This window comes from Galeopterus variegatus, unplaced genomic scaffold, assembly GCF_000696425.1.
Source record: "Galeopterus variegatus unplaced genomic scaffold, G_variegatus-3.0.2 Scaffold45, whole genome shotgun sequence".
Taxonomy (NCBI): domain Eukaryota; kingdom Metazoa; phylum Chordata; class Mammalia; order Dermoptera; family Cynocephalidae; genus Galeopterus; species Galeopterus variegatus.
Window position 1 is genome coordinate 625,094 of NW_007726156.1, and position 23,978 is coordinate 649,071.

Genomic DNA, 23,978 nt, shown 5'->3' on the forward strand with positions numbered 1-23,978 from the left:
CAGTTTTAGAGTCCTCATTGGCTAATTCCATCCTCTCATCTCTGGTGATTTCAATAGATTCATTTCACCCTGGTTTCAGGTAACATTTTCTTTCTTCTTTGCCTGTCTATTAATTTCTTATTAGATGCTGGTCATTGTTAATTTTATATTATTGAGTGGTGGAATTTTTTTTTCTGCTTCTTTTAGAGAATTTTGGACTTTATTTTGACAGGCAGTTGAGTTACATGTGGATCAATGCCATCCTTTTGAGGTTTGTTTTTAAGGTTTGTTAGGAAGCATCAGTGTATCATTTACTCTAGAGCTTGTTTAGCTCTGCTAGGAAGGTGTGAATCTTGAGATTTCTAGTGAATTTCTGATTTTTCAACAAGGAAGACTTTTTCTAGTTAGAAGCATATTTCCCAGTACCATATGAACTCTGGAAATTGTTCAGCTTATAGATCTCCATTTATTCTTATTCTTTGCCTTAACCCCATTGAGTTTCAACCTGTATTGCCTGGCTTGGCCACAGACTTGAGTGGATCATTGTGCAGATTTCTGGAACTTTCTATGCATAACTCCCTCTCCTCTGGTATATTTCCAAGCTGTGCTTGAGTTCTTTTTGCACCACAGTCTATAAAGTGCCTCCCTGCAGAAAGCAAGGGCAGTTGTAGTTTTCACTTTTTTTCTTTCCTGTCTCTCAGAAATCACAGTCCTATCCTGCTTATTGTTTAACGTCTTAAAACAGTTTCATATTTTTTTTCTAGTGTTCTAGCTGTTTACTGTGGGATGAAGTTTGTTCCTAGTTATTCCGTCATGGCCTTTGGAAATTATTTTCTGTCTTTTTACCTTTTAGGATAACCATAAAGATTTTTCTTTTTTTTTTGTTGTTGTTGTTTTTGTGACCAGTAAGGGGATTGCAACCCTTGGCTTGGTGTCGCCCGCACCGCACTCAGCCAGTGAGCGCACCAGCCATCCCTATATAGGATCCGAACCCGCGGCGGGAGGGCTGCTGCGCTCCCAGTGCCGCACTCTCCCGAGTGAGCCACAGGGTTGTCCCAAAGATTTTTCTTTTTAAGCTTATCTTCCTTTTATTTTTTCTAGCAATTTGAGCCTTATGGAGTATATTACTAATGCCTACCTGCCTGTAAAATTTGTTTCATCTGATCTCCTATTCACATCCTAATAATTTTCAAGGTGACATTTTACGTTGTTCAGCTATAGTACAATAAAGAACAAAATAGTATAGAATTACTATATGATTTTTTAAGCAAATAAAATAGCATATACATTATATTAAAACTCATGAGTGAACGTTTCAAAAAACTACGTAGGTTTGGATGTTTGGACTGTCAAGTTAGTCCTGGGACAACTTTAAGACTTTGGGGCTATAGGGATGGAATGAATGTGTTTACATGTGGAAGGACATGAATTTTGGGAGCCAGGGAGAGAATGCTGTGGGTTGAATGCATCCCCCAAAAGTTCATGTGTCAGGAAAAAAAAAAAAAAGTACATAGGTTGTCTAAATTGGGTTCATGATTATAGCTATAAGACAACTGTTGGTTTTAATGATCTTGTTTTCTGATCACTTTTAGAAGTAACATGAATAGGCTAATGATTAATACGTAATTGAAGAGGATTTTCAGTGAATAGAAATATCTGGCAATAGTCCTATAGTTTTTGCTTTGTAGCCTCTATTGTCCCCTTGATAGTCTTAAGGGGAAAAAACAAAACCAAAAAAATAACCACCGAAACAAAATAAATAAAATCCCTGCATTAGTCCATTTCTGTTGCTTATAATAAAATACCTGAAACTAGGTGATTTGTAAGAAAACACAATTTATTGTTTACATTGTTTGAGGCTGGAAGTACAAAGTCCAGGGAACACATCTGGCGAAGGTCTTCCTCGGTAGTGATTTAAGCATTACAGCGTATTACGTTGTGAAAATAGCACAGCAGAGAGAGAATTCCTCCTGGGCTTTCTTTTAAAGCCCTTAGAACCATGTCATGACCACAATTAAACGATCAACTTAATCACCTCTTCAAGGCCCCACCTTTCAATTACCATAATAGGATTTTCCACCCTCAACAGTTACAGTAGGGATTAAGCTTATAATACATAAAACTTGGGGGACACAATTCAGTCTTTATCAATTCCATATTTGATGAAATAGTAGTACATTCTTAGGCTATTCTTAGCAATGTCAGTCTTTGAATTTTTATTTTTGTGTTTCAGATTGTCAGTATTTAAACAGACCACATCATGCGTGAGTACAAGCTAGTGGTCCTTGGTTCAGGAGGCGTGGGGAAGTCTGCTCTGGTAAGTTAGTCACCTAACTATAACAACTAATTAGTACAGTACAAGATGAACTTTGATATTTGCCTGCTTTCAGACTTCTAGTCACTAAAGAGAAAAAGTGGCATTATTTTTCATGTACCTGTTATCTGGCCCACAAGGGACAGAGAATCATTCAGTAACCACAGATGTGCAGTTTTATAATGGTGGCACATTTATCCTTTCATTTACCAAATATTTGTTGGCCAACTTATATGTCAAACACTAGTGTTCGTGATCCACAAAGGAATAAAACTATTCCCATTTTTAAGGAATTTACATTCCCGTGGGAGAAGCTGATTATTGCAGATCCTAGTGGAATAACTCCTCCCTTGCCTCTACCCCACACTTATGTGGAATAAAGGTTGTTTCTTTGTATACGTGTATTCATTCCGCAAATAATTATTGAGATTCTACAATGTCAGACTCTGGGGTCACAACAGTGAACTAAAACAGTCACAGTCTCTCGTGGAGCTTATATTATAGTGGAGGAGATGTAGTATATACACAGTTAAGGAACTACTGGATTATAATTGTGAGAGAGATAACTCTGAAAGAAAAATATAGATTGTTAAGAGAGAGTCTATGACTGGTGGACCTAAGTTAGCATTTGAACAATTGAGAAAAAGGTCAGTATAGCTGGGGCAGGAGGGAACAGGGAGGAAAATGGAAGGAAATGAGGTAAGAGGTAGGCAGGGGGCCAGATCATGACTTAAAGACCATATGAGAGCTTGGAACTTATTCCTAATAACAGTGAGAAGCCACAGAATTGGATATATGTTTTAAAGAGAACACTTTGCTCTGTGTAGAGTAATTTGGAAGAGAGGCAGAGTGGATGTGGGAGACAAATTGGGAGTTAATGCAGTACAGAAGCTTATTTATGGAAGCTTAGTTTAAGGCCATGGCATTGAAGAAGAGAGGCAGTGGTTTGAGGATTAAGTAGGTGGCAGAACAATATAACTTAGTGCTAGGTTGATATGGGGACTAGGAGAGAAGAAACTGTTAAGTATGACTCCCAAGTTTCTAGTTCAGCTCCTAATTTTATGGATGTATAGAAAGAGAAGGGAAACACTGGAGAATGAATGGTGAGTGAAAAATCAGAGTCATGTCAAATTTTATGTTTGTGAGATGTTCAAGTAAGTGCATCAAATGAACAAATGGATCTTCACAGTAAGAGCTTAAAAGAGAGGCCTGTGATAAGATTTTGGTTGCCATCAGTTTATCAATGGTATTTAATTTTGTGAGAATTATATTACTTTTAGGAGTGTAAATTAGTACCTCTGTGGAGAACATTTGAGAATATATGTCATTTTAAATGCGTACAACTTTTAATTCATCAATTCTGTTTCTGGAAATTTATCTCACACTTACGTTCACACGTGCAAAATAACATGGTCAAGGATATCCATTGCAACATTCTGTACAGTGACAAGAGTTTGGAAACAACCTGAATGCAAGTAGGGGGCTAGTTAAGTAATTTTTAATACATATTTGGAGTAAGATACTATACAACCATTAAAAAGAATGCAACAGCTGTACATACACTGATATGTAATGATATCCAAGGTGTATTATTTAGAGAGGAAAAAAAAGGTACCAAACAGTGTAGCCTACCAGTAGTATTTTATAAAAAAAAAGAAAAAGGTGGGGTGTTAAGGGGAGATAATTGTAAAATACATAGACTGTCTCTACAAGGTTAAATAAGCTACTGATTATATCAGTTCCTTGAGAGTGGGCTTAGCTGGGAATAAGGGTGGTACATTGTTGCTTTGCCTCCCATGGATTTGTCACAGATTTTTTCCCCTGGGTGACAGAGTCGCCAAAGATTACTCAAAGCCCATCTCTTTTGAGCAGTGAGATGCCCCAGAAGGGGGTTAATATCCCAGAAACTTCCTCAGTTGCGAGGCATTTCTTCCATTTGGGAAATTAACCACGAATTGGGGTTCTCTTCCTGCATTTATTCTCTAGACCAAGAAGTTACAGGAAGCGACATAGGTGGGGTTTTGCTAAGTACAGTTTTACAAGTTTTACAATAGAAGCTGGTAACATTCAGTAAAAAACAAGTCAGATGACATTCTGTTAGGCAATTAAGTGATCCACTAAGGAAGGCTTGATTTAGCAAACATTCCTTTTCCCTCTAGCAGCTTTTTAGTACCTTTACATATCAATTAGTAACTTGTCTGTCTTTGAGCCAGCAACCTTGCTGTGTTACAATTCTTATCTTGCAACAGAGACTCAATAGCCTGGGGAAAATTTCCTATCCTTTGCAAGGTCAATATTTGAAACTACAAGGCTTTGGAAAACCAGGCCCTGTGAAGTACATTTGTTTTATTAATCTTCTACAGTACATAGGCTTAGTTTCCACTGCATAGCCTTTTGTGCATTTTGAATTTGGTCCTATGTCCATGAATTACCTTTTTGAAAATAAATAATTTTTAAAAAATCCTAGGAGCGAGTGAGGTTGCCTAGGGGGAGACTAGAAAGAGAAGAGCCCAGGACTGAGCTATGAATACCTCTCAACCTTTAGAGAGTAGATGGAATTGGAGAATCCAGCATAGAAGAATATATCTTTATTTGACTGCTTAGAAGTCAAATAAAAGAGAGACAAAAGATGATCTAAGAACATGGAGGTAGTTGGACATGGTAAGAAGCAGCTTCAGTCAGACGATGGTCCCATAACCTTACTGGGGTGGGTTGAAAAGTAAATGAGAGCTGAGCAAGTGGAACAACTATGTAGACAGGTGAAGAAGTTTCACTATGAGAGACAACAGGGAAAGGAGCAGAAACTGGAGGCTTCATGTGGTTAAGGGAGGTTTTGTTTTTGTTTTATGATTGTAGATAGTAGTGGAGAGGAAAATGATACAGGAGAAGAAGCAAGGAGGGGATCCAGCATGAAATCCAAAGGAATAAAATTAAACTCTATACGAATGGATGAGATGTCTTTGAGAGTTGAGAGAGAACATAGGATTCAGAGGAGTTATGGAAGGTTAATTTTAGTAAGAAAGGAGTGAGAAGTGTGGGATTTTTTTTCATTTTTGCAAGTCTCATTAATGTCTGGCTGATAGAAGTCACTTGGGTTCTCATGCCTGCTTCTGCATGAATCTTTTGCAATGACACATGTTCTATACTCTGGAAAACTCCACTGTAAACTTGTGAGAGAAAGTAAGTACATCTTAGTACTATTAGGAAGATAGTTTGACCTCAGGGAGCCTCTTCCGTGGACCATATTTTGAGAACCTCTGCTCAAGTCTAAAGCATGTTAGGAAGCCATATTAGACTTTTTCATATATAAGTTATATGTTGTACTAAGAAAATGAGGTGATTAAATCTTTGATAAAAATGATGATTAGAGTTTTTGGCATGATTATATCCTGAATTTCCTTTGAATAATAGGAGCTTAGTAGGAGAAAGAAGTTTGAAGTTTATTATATTCAAGTTAATCTGTTTGGCTCAAGTTAAATAGTATATAAAATATTCTTCTGAGTAATTTAAGTGTAAATGACCTCAGTTTACATTCTTACCATTGCTTTTAGGCAATAATGTATCAGACCCAGTTTAAGAGCTATCTAGGAAATATCTCAAAACCTTCTGTACTTCATTTCATTTGCTGAATGACAAAATATGTGGTTTCTAGTATGTGCTTAGGATATTTTTGAGATAAAAGTGGATAATATCTGAAACAGATGCGTAGGCAGTCTTTTCCAATGGAAAGTGTAAGTAAGGCTTTGGAATCAGTAAGATGTTTGTTTGAATCTCAACTGGCAAAGGGAAAAATAACTGCTTTTATGGAGATTATGAAATTTGTATGTGATTATAAATTAGAAGTGACTAGCTCAGTGCCTGGAACATAGTAGGCATTCAGTAAATTTTAATTTCCTCTTATCTTTCCCACACAATTAGTAAGACTTTTTAAAATTTTGTCTTTGTCTCTCTCCTTTGAAGTCATGAGATAAAAGTTACTATGGGTACACAAAGGGGTAATAGGAGTTTAAATACTAATAATTTTTCATATTTTAATAAATTAGAATTTACATTATTTGTATCCTTTTCGTATTTTAAAACTTACTATAGTAATTATCAGTGTATTATCAGTAGCAATATTGATGACAATTTTTGACAGGACCACTTCCTTTTTGTGGTAAATGTACTCTTAGTTATAGATGCTTCCTTATACTGAAAAATAATAATGATACTTTAATGTATTTACTCAGAATTTTCACATAATTTCATTTAATTTGTACAACTTTGTAAGGTTAAGCAACATTCAAAGGAGTTTGATTTTTCTTTTAAATCGTTAACTTTTGTTTTCCTCCTTTCTTTTTTTTTTCTTCCCCAGACAGTTCAGTTTGTTCAGGGAATTTTTGTTGAAAAATATGACCCAACGATAGAAGATTCCTACAGAAAGGTAAAATGTGAAACTTGTATATGCATGCTTACAAGTAGTTCCTTATGACTTTAAAACTTGATGCATGGCATTGCTTTTTAAAAATAGTTTTGAAAATGATACAGATGTTCTGTATCTGTTTTTAAAGGTTTCACCTAGACAAAATACTTCTTATAGAATACTACTTAGGTATAGAGAGCTCCATGTTGTTACTGATTGGTTATTTGTTCTTTAATTCATACATTTTCCTGGTGGGGAATTTTTTAATGTAGAAAAAAACTGCTTATAAATAGTAGGTATATTTTCAACCACTCTTTTTGTTAACAAAAATTAAGATCACTTTTATGCTTCAAGTTATCCAGTGATTAAAAGTTTTGATATTTGTTTAGTTAAACTTTAAAAATATTTTACCTTTAGACTACAAAAAAATTAGTTAGATTCTGTTTGATACTATAATGAGGATACATGTTATACATTTGTTAAAACCCATAGAATGTATAGTACCAAAGCCAACCCTGATGCACACTGTGAACTCTTGGTGATAATGATGTGTCAGTGTAGTTTCATCAGTTGTAACAAATGTACCATTCTAGTGCAAGTGATTGATAGCGGGGGAATGCATCTTTGGGGGTCGGGGGTATATGGGAAATCTCTGTTATCTTTTTTTTGTGTGTGTGACCGGTAAGGGGATCCCAGCCCTTGGCTTGGTGTTGCCCACACCACGCTCAGCCAGTGAGCACACCGGCCATCCCTATATAGGATCCGAACCCGCGGGGGGAGCGCTGCTGCACTCCCAGCGCCACACTCTCCCGAGTGAGCCACGGGGTCGGCCCATCTCTGTTATCTTCCTTTCGATTTTGCTGTGAATGTAAAACTGCTCTAAAGAATAAAAGAAAAAAATTAGATAGTTGGTCTTAACAAAAAATAACATTTTATTTAATTGTAAGACTAGTTAGAATTGTGGGAAATTTTCATGATTTTATTTCCCAAATATATTAGGGGAGAAAAAGACAGTGTTATGAAAGACTGGTAGCCAAGGATATCCATCCCCACTCCCAAACCTCCCCCAAAAGATTAAACCTACCTTTCAACAAATAGGAAAGGATTGTTTTGTTAGATGTTTTTAGAATTTGCCTTTAACAGGCCAGTAATTTGTGTTGAATTAAGTTCCTCAAGTAGTACTGGCAGAGCAATTTCACTCTCTTCAAATTGGAAACAAAATTGTGCTCTAGATACATTGAGCAAATTCATTAAATCATTGACATGCCCAGTTACAGATTTTGCAGGTTACCATACTTGTCCCATATGTGGTGGGATGATGAGTTTGTGGCACTGCCAGTAGTGCTCCTCATCAATCCCTGACCTGACACAAGCAGAGTTTAAAATAGTCCTTAGGTAAATACATTTATTTTTAGAAGACAGTGTTGCTTTACTGAAATGTTCCCAAAATAAGTTGCTAGTTAAAGCTTTAACTACAAAGCAAGATCTGTACTTGAAGGACTAACTTTTCTTAATCCTTTCTTTATTAAAAGTTTTTCACACAGTCAATAGTTGACACTTTCTTTAGGCCAACCTTCTTTTATAAGACAGTGGGAAAATGGAATTCAGTGTATAAAATTTCACCTTTTACACAGAGCTTTTCTAAAGAAAATGCCTTTTTCTTAAAGTCTTGAGGACGGTGTGAGCTCAGTACTATTTTAGCACTTCTGTGTTCCTTTTATGTCTTAAATTCAAATTTTCCTATGTATTAAATTTTGTGCATTAATTTTAACAGTTTGAAAGTGGTAAATTGGCAAGATTTTCTCTATCCTTAAATCTTGTGTGCATTTTGAGCCATTTACTATTTTTGTAATTTGTTTTCTCTGAAGAATCATTACAGTGGTCAGAAGATACCTAAACTCAACATTAACCATCCTGGCTTCTATAATATTAATAGAATGAGCTTGGGACCCTTGTTCTTTATTGTGATACCTAGTTTGCTCCCAGCCAATACAGCAAACTGCTAGAGAAAGTCTTTGTAGTTGGTTGTTAATAAGTATTTTTAGTGAAAAGATGGGAGGAAAACAGAATGACATTTTGATGTTACTTTTTCATTCTTTCTTTCTTTTTTTTTTTTTTTTGCCCTCACAGCAAGTTGAAGTAGATTGCCAACAGTGTATGCTGGAAATCCTGGATACAGCAGGGACAGTAAGGATGTTTTCTCTTTTTCTGATAGATTTTAATTTGTGAGCAGGTTTTGTCGTCTGAGTAATTCTTCTGAGTAAAAGTAATCATTCTGATTAAGAACAAATTCTCTGAATGTAAGGCTTCTTAAATTTTCTTATGTGTATGAAATAAGCTGTTGCATACACACAAATGCCCACATATCATGATTAAATTGTGTATTGACTTCACCTGAAGAATCTGCATATTGGGTTTCTTCTCCCTGTATTGAGGTAAGGATTTTTTTAAAAGTGCTTTTAAAAAGGAAAAGTTATTTTAAGTTCAGAATTTTGGTTAAGATGTGTATTTCCATGGTTTTAAAGACTTTGTCTTTTGGCATGATAGTCATTTATTTTTATAAAAATCATTTTTCCTTTTCCTAGCATTTTAACAACTGAGGGGGCTGGTGATAGATACATGTTTTCTGAAGGTAAAAATCTTTAGGCTTAGTTTGAGTCTCATTTCTCTCACCTTTGAATGAGTATAGTGACATTAGTATATTATAGGGTACTTATAAGGATCAAATGAGATAATGATTATAAATCACTTGTCACAATGCCCATTAATGGTATGGAATTCATATATGTGCTCTTATTCTTATTGCCTTCATTAATATCATCACCTTTATAATTTTAAAAAATTAATTACTGATGATTTCCAGTTGTAATGCCACACGAAATACATACATTAAGCACTTTTCCTTTTCCTTCTTTTTCTTCAAACACATAGACTACCCATTAGGCAATTCCCAGCTTTAAAATGGATAGTATCCTTAAATATTACAAGTTGTCTAAAATTCATCACAACCTTTTCCACTATAATTTTACAAATAATAAGAATGTTTCATTTTGTTAAAAAATAAACATATAAGCAGACTGGAACAATTATGGTACTAATTATACTGTATTTTTCCACTCTTTCCTGGAAAAATAGATCTTGATTTCAATAAGAATCTATGGATCACTGAAACTACATCTTTCTTGTATCAGCCAAGTCAAGAGATCACCCTCCTTTTGCTCCCTGGCATTTTCTTACTTTCTGAATTAGCAAAATTTCCCTTTGTTCTCAGAAACTCTAGTAGCTAAACGGAATACCTTCTACTTCTTTTCATCACATCCACAGTGTGAGGGCATTCTTTCTTCTTCTTCTTGGAAGTTCTTCTTCTAAGGAAGTTCTTCCCTACAGCAGAGATCTTTCCTTTGTGCTCTCAAATACTGTACACCTCCCATCCTAGCACTCAACACACTGTATTATAATTGTCTGTTTGCTTTTCTGTGTCTCCAGTGCCTTGCATAAAGCTTGGAAAATAGCTGATGCTCATTATTCTTGTCCCAGATCACTCCTTACTCCTTGAAGATTTTTGCTCACTCTCTCCCATACAGCTTCAGTCAGAATTCTTGGTGGTTTTACTCTCCAAATAGAATCTGTACAGATGTTATAGGTGAGCCAGTACCGAGACTTGTCAGTTTCTTGATCTCCGTCCTACTTCAGCCATTCATACCATAGTGTTACCCTAGACTGTGTGATTACCAATAACTGTAACACTTCCCTAATCTCATTTTTAAGTATCCCATTCTGCACTCACTACCTCTTGTTCTTCCATCTCACTTCCTTTAGTATCCTTCAGCTTCATTGGAACTTGCAGTCTGGTTATGCTTACATCTTTTTATTATCCCTTATATCCTCAGTGCCCTCTGCACATAGCATCAGGGTTATGGTCTGCCATTCATAATCATTCCCTTCCATATATCCTCAACTCCTTTCAGCAACCTTTGACTCACTTTATTACCATCCTCCACTATAAAACCCATTCATTTGAAAAACACTTGATTGGTTTTTTTCCCTGTGTCATTCGTTACTCCTAAGTCTCCTTTTCTAATTCCTTTTTATCTCCACAGCCTCTTAATATTGGAGGGCCTCAGGGTTCAATACTTGGATTTCTCTTTTCTAACAACACTGCTTTGGAGATCGTCTTTAGTAGCATAGTTTTAAGTATAATTTATATACCAGTAAATACTAAATTTATAACTCCGTCCCCAGGTTCTTTCCTGAACTTCAGATTCCAATATCTAACTGCCTCTTCAGTATCTCCTCTTATACATCTAATAAGCATCTCAAACATAACATGTCCAAACGGAACTCCTGATATCCCTTCCCTGACCTGAGTCTTTCCACAGTCTTTCCCATCTCAGTAAATAGTACCCTTTTAGTTGATTATGCCTAAAACCTTGGAGTCATTGTTGTGTCTCTTTTGTTAAATTCTACATCCAAACTCTCAGCAAATTCTGTTGGTTTTACCTTCAAAATTTATCCAGAACTTGACCATCACCATTAGAATCTAATGACACTACCTTGGCCTAAACAATTGTCATCTGTCACCTGGATTATTTCAATAACCTCAACACTGGTCTCCCTGCTTCTGTCCTTGACCCCCTTCAGACTATTCTCAACACAGCAACCACAGTAATCCTGTTAAAATATAATTCAGATCATGTCCTCCTCAGCTTAAATTATGCATTCAACTCAGAGTAAAAGTCCAAGTCTTTACATTTGCCTGTAAGGTCCAAATGATAATCATCTTCCTCTCAGTTCCCACTCTGTCTCCACCTCCTATACTCACCCACTAGTTAACAGTGTTTCAGCGAATCCAGCCTCCTTACAGCTTCTCATATGCTCTGGACATATTTCCCCTCAGGACTTTTGCAATTGCTGTTTCCTTAGCCTGGGATACTCTTCCTCCACATTTCCATAGAACTTTTACTCTCATCACCTTCAGATCCTTACTCAGGTATTACCTTGAAGCTTTCCCTGGTCACAGTCTTTTAAATAACCTTCCATTCCCACCCTCAAAAGAAATTCCCTGTCCCCCATCCCCTGCTTTTTCTCTGTAACATTTGTTACCATCTGGAATATTTTATTTTTGTCTCCATGTATACTCTTTCAGGGCAGAGATTTTGCCTCTCATATTCACCAACATATCCCTAGTGCTGTCTTGGCACATAGAGGGCCTTCAGTGGATATTTGTTGAGTAGATGAATATTGTAGAATGTCCTTAAGAAGGAGGTTGGCATTCTCAATAGGAAGTAACAACAACCGTGGCAGCTCTGTAAGGGCTAGTCTTAAAATGAATTTTCAGACCATGGTTTCCCCACATGTTTATTTTTTTGATTTAATAAGTAGGAGAGAACATGATCTCAAGAGAACATGATAGGAATAGTACTGCTGGTATTTGTAACACTTATATTGTAAATTATTCATTTATTATATAATTAAGCATTTGGACAGTGGCAAAACTTAATTGGTTACCATAATGGTGCCATCCTGGAATATACAAAGTTTATAAGTGAAAAACCTGGGAAAACCCCGGTTTTTACATCCTTCTCAGTGTACTATCAGCAGCATAGTAAGCCCAGCCATATTCCTGTGACACACTGGAGACGAAAATTTGATGCTAGGGAAGTGATTGAGTGATAGCATACAAAATGAATGCATCAGCCAGGGTTGAAGCAACGAGAACATTTAGATGTAGCAGACAGAATAGAAGTAGGGATGATGGGAGCCAGGAAGCCATGGCAGTAAAAATCTTAGGAAATCTTGTGGATTTAGGCCTTATTTTATGTTTAATGTATCCAAAGGTGCAAAGTTCCACAATGTGTAAAGACCCAAGATGGGTACATTTTGAATATTCTACCATATGTGCTTTCTTAATACTATATATAAAAATCCCAAAATTTTTTTGTAAGATTCTGTCTTGTATTAATATTTATAGTTATACATAATGACTATTACCAGATAAGAAAGAATGGGCTTAAAGTTAAAACAGAATTAAGTCTATTGATTGTCAAGATGATGAAATCTGCCAGTAGAGATATTGAGACTGTTTGTCCCAGATGATTAAGTCATAGTTCAGTTTATACCTCAGATTGTTTCAACTCGGGCAGCAGTTGTGTCATAAATTTCCAAACAAAACTAAGATCAAAATTGATTAGGATCTGTATATAAAAAAGAATTGTACCATTCTTCTAAATTACACAAAAGCTAATTAAGGTGGTCAAGAATTCCTTCTAATTCTGTAGTTCATTGTCATTGTATCTAGTCACTTTAAGTGGGGAACACAGGAGCATTCACCTCAGAGTTTCTAGAAACTATGCATTATGTCTTATGTTTTCTGTCATGATAGCATGTAATAAAAAATGGAGTAGCTCACTTGTGATGATTCTGTTTTAAATTGTTCTAATATATGATCGAGAAATTTATATATTTATAATTGCATATTTTTTATTATAGGAGCAATTTACAGCAATGAGGGATTTGTATATGAAGAACGGCCAAGGGTTTGCACTAGTATATTCTATTACAGCTCAGTCCACGTTTAACGACTTACAAGACCTGAGAGAACAGATTTTACGGGTTAAGGACACAGAAGACGTAAGTATTTTTTTCTCTATAAAACATACTGCCATTTCTCTGTGGCTAAATGAAAAAGTGTTGTTTATTCTCCATCAGTAGAGGATTTAGAAGGTATCTACCACATGCCTAAAAGAATCCCTATGACCAAAAATATATAAAGCTTTCAAAATTAACCTACAAATTATATGCTGAGATGTTCAGAAAATGAGGACATATCATATGTGATAAAAGGCTCATTGTGCTGTGAGAGTAAAAAGAGTAGAGAAAGAAGAGGAGACAAAGAATACTTAATAGAAGAAGTGGGACTGGAGTTGAGCTTTGAAAGGTGATAGATCAGAAACAGTGTTCAAAGAACATTAAGAACCAATTTGAGGGCTGGCATGTTAGGTCACTCGGTAGAGCGTGGTGCTGATAACACGAGGGTCAAGCGTTCTGAACCCCATACTGGCCAGCTGTTAAAAAAAAAGAGAGAGAGAGAGAGAGAGAGAGAGAGAGAGAAAGGAAAAAAAAGAACCATAATGGTATGTTCCAATTTCTAAAATTCTGTTGATAGAGTTTTTACTTAATACAGTTTTTTCCTTTGAATTATATTAGAGATTTTGATTAACTGGATTTTTTAAAATTTAATTTTGTTTTAGAAATCTCATCTTATTTGATGAATAACATTGTTTTAGTTGTCGTGTATGTGTTTTTTCATTTCTTTTTGTAAAAACAAAATGTGTATTTTAGACATTTACCTTGGTTTTGAGCTATGGAGAGTTTCTTTTCATTTGCATAAATTGGGATATAAACTTTTAGTTGTACCTTTCATTCTGTTTCTGTGTGTTCCAAGTTTTAATGGGAGCGTATACATCTGTCCAGGACCGTAACCTTGAGTAATATTATAGGCAGGGGCATGTACACCATATGACTCACGACCAACCATAACCTTACGAGTAGTTTTCTTCCTTCTCATGACTAATTTATCCAAGAGAGTTCTGTTTTCATAGGCAATTATGTGCAAATCACTGCGCTCTGGTAACGTTAATCTCTTTATCCCGTGTAATAAACTAAAAAGGATGGAGTTTGTAGGTGCCTAGTGTGTTTAATCTAACTCATGATAATAGCCTGTTTTAGGTAGAAGGTTCACCACGTCCCTTAAATTTCTCCTTTTGTAAAGTGTCACAAACAAATGACACCTTCTGACTAAGGAAGTTAATGCAGTTTGTTAGCTATTTGTTTTACTAGAAGTAGGAAGTTGTGAATGTATGTAGCCAAGCATCTGCGGTATGGAGAAAAATGGAAAACATTGTTGCTTTGTGGCTTTATTTTTATTTTTAGTCCTCCTTAACATCTCACTTAAACAGGTATTTGGGTCTAGGTGTCAGACGTAGAAGTAGAACCTATTACTATATTGGTCTTGCCACTGTTTTTGGCATTTGTTGGACTACTGAGATGAAGCACTTAAACTAGTCAGGCCCAATGAGTTCATTCTTAGTATTGCGGAAGATTCCTTTTCCTTCAGATTTTTTCCTCTTGGAATTCAGCTATTCATAGTAGTCCACATGAGAACTTTGGGATTATGTTCTTAAAATAATTTAGCTTATGAATGTAGCATCTCTTCCATTTCTTTTTCTTTTTTTTTTTTGTCTCTTCCCTCTTGTTTCACCTTCTTCCCCCCAACATATATATACCTTTTGTTAGCACTTGGTGAAGCTTACAGTCCTAACTAATACATTTTAGTTGGTGACAGGTAGTTGCTTATTTATAAAAAAAAGGCTAAGTAATGAAAATGTTATAGCTCATTTTGTTTTTTCCTTCCCACAGGTTCCAATGATCTTGGTTGGCAATAAATGTGACCTGGAAGATGAGCGAGTAGTAGGCAAAGAACAGGGCCAGAATTTAGCTAGACAGTGGTGTAACTGTGCCTTTTTAGAATCTTCTGCAAAGTCAAAGATCAACGTTAATGAGGTAACCCACAGTGCTAGGCAGCACAAACAAGTGCCTTTTTAGTTTCCTTGCTTTAAGTTAACAGCTAAAAGTTTTTAAGACATTTTTTTGTTCTTTTAACCTATATTGATTCTATCACCTTATAGAAAACACCAAGTAATTCCTAGAATCCATATTCCTTAGCTTGTATAAGATCACTTTGATGGCTGTAATGAAGACACTTAAATTTACCTTATTGTCAAAGAGGAGATTAAAATTAAAGCATATGTATTAAGTCCTGCTAATCCTCTAAATGATATGCCACAAAGGGGTGTGTGAAAATTGTCATATCACCCTTGTATTGTAACAGTTTTCTATCCAGATGTGTATGAATAAGTTGTAATGTCAAGTTGGAAAATACAAAAATCAAAATAGTTATGGTAATGAGCTTATGTTACACAGAAAGATGTTACCTTCATGGATATCACAGAATTTGGTGTTCTGAGTCTTGCCTCACCTTTGGTACATGACTCAAAGTGAAGAATCTCTGTGAGTATGGACATGTAATTGGAATTTACTCAGTCCCTTGGGCCTGAAATACAAGATGCACAAGGCTTTATTTGTGCCTGCATTAAGCACTCTACTATCTTGAGACCATAGCTGTGGATGGGAATGCTTAGCAAGTAAGCTGCATGCCTGGGTGTAAAGGGCCAGTAGTTTGCAGGGCCCCTAAAAAATTAGTGCAATTTCCAACTGCCCCTACCACCTATCAAGCAAAAATTGAATGCTTTTGCTAACTTTGCCATAAGCCTTTTTAAAAACAGAAGGCTTCTTTCCTTCTCTTTTCCTTCTCCTTGCCTTCCCCTTCCCCTTGTAGCATCACAGGTAATCAGTCAGAATTCAGATCACTTAAAACATAGGTGAGAGGGGCTGGCCCATGTCTCACTTGGGAGAGTATGGTGCTGTTAACACCAAGGCCATGAGTTCAGATCCCTATATAGGGATGGCTGGTCAGCTCACTATGGGGAGAGTGTGGTGCTAACACCACCAAGTCAAGGGTTAAGATCCGCTTACCGGTCATCTTTTTTTAAACAAAAAGACAAAAAACATAGATGAGAGTAAGATTAGGTCAGGTTATCAGAGTCCCTTGTTTTTGCTTGCTCTTTCTCTGTGGCCTGTGGTTCTGTAGGTTACTTTTCCTTGACTAGTGTTATGCTTGTAGACTTTTATGTGACTTTTAGGATGACCAAATTGGGCTGGCCTGTTAGCTCAGTTGGTTAGAGCATGTTGTTATAACACCAAGGTCAAGGAGGGTTCAGATCCCTGTACTGGCCAGCCACCAATCAATCAGTACATACACACACACACCCATACACACACACACACACACACACACACACAGACACATACATACATTATAAACATGAGTGAACACATAAACACATACCAAATAAATTACTTTGAGTACCTGGCAGAAAAAATTAAGCATGCTACAAATCCTGTGTTTTACAAATAATCAAAAATGCCAAAGCTTGCTTTTTTAGGTTAAACCATCTTTAACAATTACATAAAAATAAGAAATTCTCAAATTCATTTTATTTTTTGGCAACTAGCCAGTTTGGAGATCCGAACCTGTGACCTTGGTGTTACAAGGTTGTGCTCTAACCATCTGAGCTAACCAACCAGCCCCCAATTTTTTTTTCCAGCAAATATTTATTGAATATCTACTATGTGCCTGGCACTGTGTTAGCCACTCAGGTGACGGTCATCCAGATAGACACTGTTCTTGCCCTAAGGAAATTTACATCTTAGTGGGGCAACAAGTTCTGCTAAGGTCTTCAACAACAATTATTACTTATTCACTGACAAGTAGATAGAAGGAAATATGATATGCTTCTAGCTTCAACTTTTTCTGTTGTGGAATTACAGTTTCCTTGAGGCTATTTTGAAAAATGTGGCTAATGATAAAATTTTAATTTTTAGTACAATCTTACTTTTCTTAAATTAAAAAAATGCTAACTTTGATCAAGAACATGTTAGGATTGGTGAATATGCTTGGCTAGTGGAACAGTGGTGTGAGAACACCATCTGCAGGATGGTTGGCCTTAGAGATCTGGTTCCTTGCTGTCCCTGTCCTCACTCTCACAGGTACCCACTCACCAAATTCATCAGGCTTGGTTGGGCAGAGTTGGGCCAAAGTCCAGCATGTAGGACCTCTCCCTTTAGGAGCCGTAGCCAGTGGAGAGGAACTGTTCCTCCCTCATGTTTTAGCATTACATGCTTGTGGGAACCTGTGCACCACTCGTACTCCTCTGGGTTGAAGTTTCCAATGCAGCAGAGCTACTTTTTCACAGCAGTCTTGTTAAAGTCAACCCTTGACATGACAGTTTATAAAACAAACATAGAAAAACAATAAAGCAAAATGAAAAGCGTTAGCCATCTTAAGAATCTTTACTTTTTTGAAAATGTGCAAACTTCATGCTAGGAATTCTTGAGAGTATAATTTGAGGGGTTTTTTTTAATGTTTCTCTCTTTATAGCCTGATAATGCAGCTACAAGATTCCTTTGATAGTTAATAGTTACTCAGACAGCCTATGCCTTGTAAATGTTTGTGTGATTTCCTAATGCATAGAGATAGATAATACTTTCAGAAGATTCAACTCTTGGCCTCAAATATGAAAGCATGCAAGGACATACTGCTTGGCTAAAAAGCCCTCTAATTCTCTGACGTTGTTTTAAGCTCTTATTTACATCACTCGTGCTATGTTCTAAAAGTACTATATAGCTATACCAGAATCACGTCAGTCTTAATCAAGAATTAATTGTTCTTTGCTGAGGCTGAAATAATAATTGGAATCAAGACATCCCAATTTAGGAATGGGAGAGGGATTGAGAAACTCTATTCTGTGTTCCCTTTAGATTTTTCTATAGTTCAGAGAGATGAGGAAGAACCTAGGCTGGGGACTTTCAGCATTTCTAACCAAATATTATAGTTCGAACTTGCCCTCATCACTGAACCATCTGCTGCTGTGAGGTAGGCAATGTTTTCCAAAGAAATAATTTAGAATAATACTACGAAAATCAGTTACCGTTCTATATAGTACCAGAAGCCGGAAACTGGGTAGCATGAAGAAACTGAAACAGAAACTACATATGATTTTGGTTAACTTACTGTTTTAGTTTACCTTTTTATTATTTTTCATATTATAGCTTATGCATTGAGCATAGGGAACTAATGAGACTTCATTCATGGTTTATGCACATTAAGTTCTTAAAAGCTTCAGAGTTTTGAAATAACTCGGACTTCGAAGTTGTGAAACACAAACTACCATTTTGTTCATAAATTCTGCTTTCAAACTTTTCTTAGAAATAAGATAATGGGGAGTTAAATGGTTTGAAGATGGGAGGGAAGAGGATGGAGCAGAAAGAAAAGAATATAAATGAGTCACTTTTGTAACTTTTGGATAAATCTCTCAGTATTTGTTTATGTATTTTTAACAGTTGATTTAGTCTTGTAATCTTTGGATCATTTAAAATAAGTAAATGGATAATTGTTTACCATTTGAAAGAAATACAATTGTGTACCATCTTAAAGAAATGTAACCAATAATTTTAAAATATTTTACTTTCAAAATTTACTCAAAAGATGTAAGAACAGGAAAAAGAATTTCTCCTTTACCCCTCATCCAGATTCACTAGTTATTAACGTTTTGCCATATGTTTGCAGAAATCACAACCCTTTATCCTAAATATTTTAGTATGTGTATCGTCAGATCAAAAACTTTCCTTATATAACCACAACACAATTATTAAAATCAGGAAAATTGACATCAACACAGTCCATGTTTGGTATACAGATTTTGCCAGTTGCTTATATAATGCCCCTTAAAGTCAGTACATTTTTTTATTCATTTCTGCAAAGCATTCTTTATTCCATGTGAGTTAACAGTAGGGGGCTTTATGGTATTTGTTTTTATTTCAGGTCATTAGTAAATGTGTGTTTGCATTTCATGGTAAAGAACGAAATTCAGCTGATTTATTTCATGTTTCAACACGTTGGCATACCCAGCACTATAAAATTATATATATAAACATACCAGAATTAAAATAATCTGCTTTTGTGAAATGTGTATTTTTGTCTTTGATACTTTGCACTTTTCATTCAAAAATGGATCCAAAAGATTTATTGATAGATATTGTCATTTTAAATCAAGAATTAGTGGACTTTTTATATTGTTTACTTTAAGCAAAGTCAACATCACCAAAAAGAGGCAAACAAAAATCATGTGGCTCTGCAGGTGATACCTTCAGAGGGTCACAATATTTCTGTTGTCCTATTCCAGCCAAAAGTGTATAACATGAATCTAATAATGAGGAAACATCAGACAAACCCAAGCTGAGGTAATCTGTAACATTACTAGCCTTTACTTTTCAAAAATGACAGTGTCCTGAAAGACAAAGGCCAAGAAACTGTTCCAGATTTCAAAAAAGATTAAAGTGACAGAAAATAAAATGCAATGTGTGATCTTGGATGGATCCTGTCCCTGGAGGGGAAAGTTACTATAAAGGACATTATTGGGACAATTGACAAAATCGGAACTTGCTCTGTAGATAATACAAAGTCACGTATAACAATGGTGTGGTTAATGTAAGAGAGTGTTCTTGTTCTTAGGAAATACACACCCAACTGTTAAGGGACCTGTGGTATACAAACTACTCTTAAATGGTTTAGAAAATATGTGTGTGTGTTTAGAGAGGGAGAGAAATGATAAGGTAAAAGTGGCAAAATGTTACTAATTGGTGAATCTGGGAAGAATGTACAGAAGTTCTTGGTACTATTCTTGCAACTCATTTGTAAGTTTGAAGTTTTCACTGTCTTATTTTTTATTACCGGTTTTGTTTTTTTATTAATTGGATATTGAATATCTTAGAGCAAGTATATTTCCTTCATTATGAATAGGTAAGTCCTTCTTTACCCTGAGAGACAGCCAGGGCTTCTAAGAAATTTGACTTTGAAACAAAGCAGCAAAATACAGGTGTAAGAGCAGAATAATGTTTAACAAAACCAAAATTGTTTTGTGAAACAAGGTCTCAAAAGTTGGTTGAATAAGTACTTTCTTCTTGTTTTTACTTAGATATTTTATGACCTGGTCAGACAGATAAATAGAAAAACACCAGTGGAAAAGAAGAAGCCTAAAAAGAAATCATGTCTGCTGCTCTAGACCCATAGTCAGCAGCAGCTCTGAGCCAGGTAAGATGCTAAAAGCAGAACAAATGCCTTTCTCATCCTCTTATTTTGTGTTTTTCCCAACTTTAACTAGTTCCATTTCACCTATTAGGATATTTCTGACTTTCTATAACTTGTAAATGTGACATATAACTTGTAGATACATTCATCTGTTAGATAATTTTCCCTTTCACTGTGAGATTCTAAGCTCTGTACAGGCAAGGACCACATTTCTTTTGCTTGCCACTGAATCCCCAGTGCCTGCTACAGAATCAGTATTCAAAAAATAGTGATCAAATGAGTAGAGTGCCTTCCTAGATGATTCCCAAATTCATACTGTATTGAAGTGAAACAAAGGTTCCTCTGAAACAGAAAGGCATAAGCGTACATTTGGTGAATTATCAGAGCGAACACACTCATGTCTATTAACAATGGTCACTTCTCCCCAAATGTAACCTTTTCCCTGTTTTCTAATGCTGTGGATTAGTTTTGTCTCTCTTTGAACTCTATGTAAACAAAAACATATAATGTATTATTTTATGTCTGACTTCTTTTACTCAAAAATATGTTTTTGAGAATTATCCATGTTGCATATAGCAGTAGTTCATTTGTATTGTATGACTATACTAGGAATATATTAATATATTCTGCTATTGATGGGCATTTGGGCTTTTTTTCAAGAGTTAGTATGAATAATTCAGCTGTGCACATTCTCATATGTGTCTTTGTGCTCACGTGCTTGCATTTCTTTTGGGTATATATTTATGACTGGAATGGCTGGATGTATCATATACCATATTGACAGCTTTAGTAGATACTGCTAAAAAGTTTTTCAAAGTGTTTGTGCCAGTTTACACACCCACCAGCATTTTATGAGTTCCACATCCTCCCCAAAATTGGTATTGTCAGTTTTTTTAACTTGAGCCATTCCAGTGAATGTATAATGGTATATCATTGTATATCATTGCAGTTTTATATGATGGTATATCATTGTAGTTTTGGTAGTCATTTCCTCTCAGATGTAGCTTTGTTTTTTTCAAATAAATGTTTCATCTGTAGGCTTCTAAGTAGTAGTTGACTCTAAGTACCACTTAAGTTTTCATTAGTGGACCCATTGGAGAGAAATTAGTGGCAGCATGTAAGCTGCCTATCAAATGAGAAACCAGGCCCTGGGGGACTATTTGTTTTTCTTTGATTATGTATTTAAATCCTCCGAACAATTTCTACTTCATCAACTCTATAAATAATGCCCTAAAAGAATATTTTCATGGAGTAGACTTATGATATAATTTGATGCTAATTATATGAATATTGCTAAACTTGGTTCAGTTAGAAGAAAGTAGATTGTTACCACTTGAGAGTTAGTTACACTAACTCTTCTAAGTCTCTTGGGTCCATTTAGTAGATTACCTCTTCCAGAGCTCCAGATCAACTAATATTTGCTTCCTTACATATATGAATGAATCTCTCTTTTAAAGGACAGTAGAGGAGAAAAGGGCATGGGTATTGTCTCTGGTACTCAGATGTAGGAAAGATGGCTTCTGGCCAAACGGTTGCTGTAGGCTTTTAGTGAAATCCTAACTTAATAACTTTAAATCTTTAGTTCCCTGAAAGTGATTATTGTTAAGATTGCTGGTATTTGTGTTTGTTTAGATAAGGGTGCAAAGGTAGAGAAAATGAGAACTCCAGTTCCAGTTCTTAAATTCTCTTATAGTTGACTAGCTCATTGACACCATTACTTTGGCTGACCCTTGTTTAATTTCCAATTCTCAGAAAAAGTCTTATTTAGCTTATGTCTAAAAGGAAAGGTGACATCTCCTGGCCTATTGTAATTTTAAAAATGCATTCATACATACCCAACAATGTGACAGTGTGTTGTGAGTTTTGCCTCAGAAGAGAGAAATCTTGGCCTAGACCTAGAAATAAAACTTTCATCCTAGTTACATAAATTCTCATATGTAATTCAGCTTACAATATACTTAATAAGTCATTCAAATAATAGGTGACTTAGCAATCAGAATATTTTGCAGTGCATTTTATTGTGGTTGTAGATTTGAAGTGTCATGTTGTTTCTGTACTTTTAAAAATACTGAGATACAGGGTAGATTTAAATGGAAATTATAAACATTTTTAGTGAAGAGTACATGAACCTTGAGGGCAGCTTATCTAGTCTGTAGCCTTTGAGCAAAATTGTATTAAAACATGTTAATCTCTTTTTTATACGTCTCATTTTTAAAGAACTCTGAGAAATTCATCATCAGGGATTCTTCCTTTAACCTAATTGTCTTCTACTGAGCAGTAAGATTAACTTTGAATCTTATGCCCTTGAATATGGGGATCAGCTCTTTCTGTATCATCTCTTTCCTTAACCTGTATTAGAAGTGGTTATCCTAATATATAATTATAAAATGATTGAATAAAGAATTTCCCCTGGAAAGTTTATGCAGGCAGGTGTCATTTCCTGAGTGGAATGGGAACTTTTTTAAAAAAAAAACGTGATAATGGGATAGAAATGAAATATCACTGTTTTCCTCTTTATAAATAGGACTGTCAGATGTAATGTGAAACACTAAGTATAATAAAACTGAGGATAGCTAAAGTTGATCAATTATTAACTCCCTTCCTGTGAACTCTCTTATATTTGATTATTTTAAAAACATTTTTATTTTATTTTCATTTTTAAAGGGAATTTAAAATAGCCCTTTACTGTAGCTAATTTAGTATAATTTAGTTCTCTAGTAACAATCTGCCAAAATCATTTTCTTTCTATATTATTGGATATCTACCATCTTCTGACATCAAGATTATTAACCATATATATGTATATCTATATCTATTTAATATTCTAGATTACAGGAATGAAGAACTGTTGCCTAATTGGAAAGTGCCAGCATTCCAGACTTCAAAAAATAAATCTGAAGAGGCTTCTCCTGTTTTATATATTATGTGAAGAATTTAGATCTTATATTGGTTTGCACAAGTTCCCTGGAGAAAAATAATTGCTCTGTGTATATCTCTTGGAAAATAAGACAATAGTATTTCTCCTTTGCAATAGCAGTTATAACAGATGTGAAAATAAATATACTTGACTCTAATATGATTATACAAAAGAGCATGGATGCATTTCAAATGTTAGATATTGCTACTATAATCAGATGATTTCATATTGACCTTTTTATCATGATTACTCCCTGTCAAGCACTAAAAAGTTCAACAATTACACTTTATATCTGTAATGATAGATTATGAAATTTCCCCTCAAACTCATTGCAGCAGATAACTTTTTTGAGTCATTGACTTAATTTTATATTTAAAAAATTATGAAATATCATCTGTCATTATATTCTAATTAAAACTGTGCATAATGCTTTGGAAAAATGGGTCTTTTATAGGAAAAAAAACTGGGATAACTGATTTCTATGGCTTTCAAAGCTAAAATATATAATATACTAAACCAACTCTAATATTGCTTCTTGTGTTTTACTGTCAGATTAAATTACAGCTTTTATGGATGATTAAATTTTAGTACATTTTCA

At 35.2% G+C, this 23,978-nt stretch overlaps 1 protein-coding gene across 1 annotated transcript; it reads left to right on the forward strand.

The window, feature by feature from the left end:
- The first annotated feature begins 2,206 nt into the window (after positions 1 to 2,206).
- RAP1A (RAP1A, member of RAS oncogene family) lies at positions 2,207 to 23,978 on the forward strand. Its single transcript, XM_008571986.1, has 7 exons — positions 2,207 to 2,296; positions 6,648 to 6,716; positions 8,826 to 8,882; positions 13,185 to 13,325; positions 15,114 to 15,257; positions 20,351 to 20,466; positions 23,292 to 23,978. Exons 1-6 carry the CDS (start codon positions 2,240 to 2,242, stop codon positions 20,435 to 20,437), a joined length of 555 nt encoding a protein of 184 aa, XP_008570208.1. The 5' UTR covers positions 2,207 to 2,239; the 3' UTR covers positions 20,438 to 20,466; positions 23,292 to 23,978.

Excerpts from the sequence above, each read along its gene's own strand:
- RAP1A (XM_008571986.1), top strand. The coding sequence starts at position 2,240 with ATGCGTGAGTACAAGCTAGTGGTCCTTGGTTCAGGAGGCGTGGGGAAG. Across the intron at positions 13,326-15,113 it reads GGGTTAAGGACACAGAAGAC|GTTCCAATGATCTTGGTTGG; the intron begins GTAAGTATTTTT and ends TCCTTCCCACAG. Across the intron at positions 15,258-20,350 it reads CAAAGATCAACGTTAATGAG|ATATTTTATGACCTGGTCAG; the intron begins GTAACCCACAGT and ends GTTTTTACTTAG.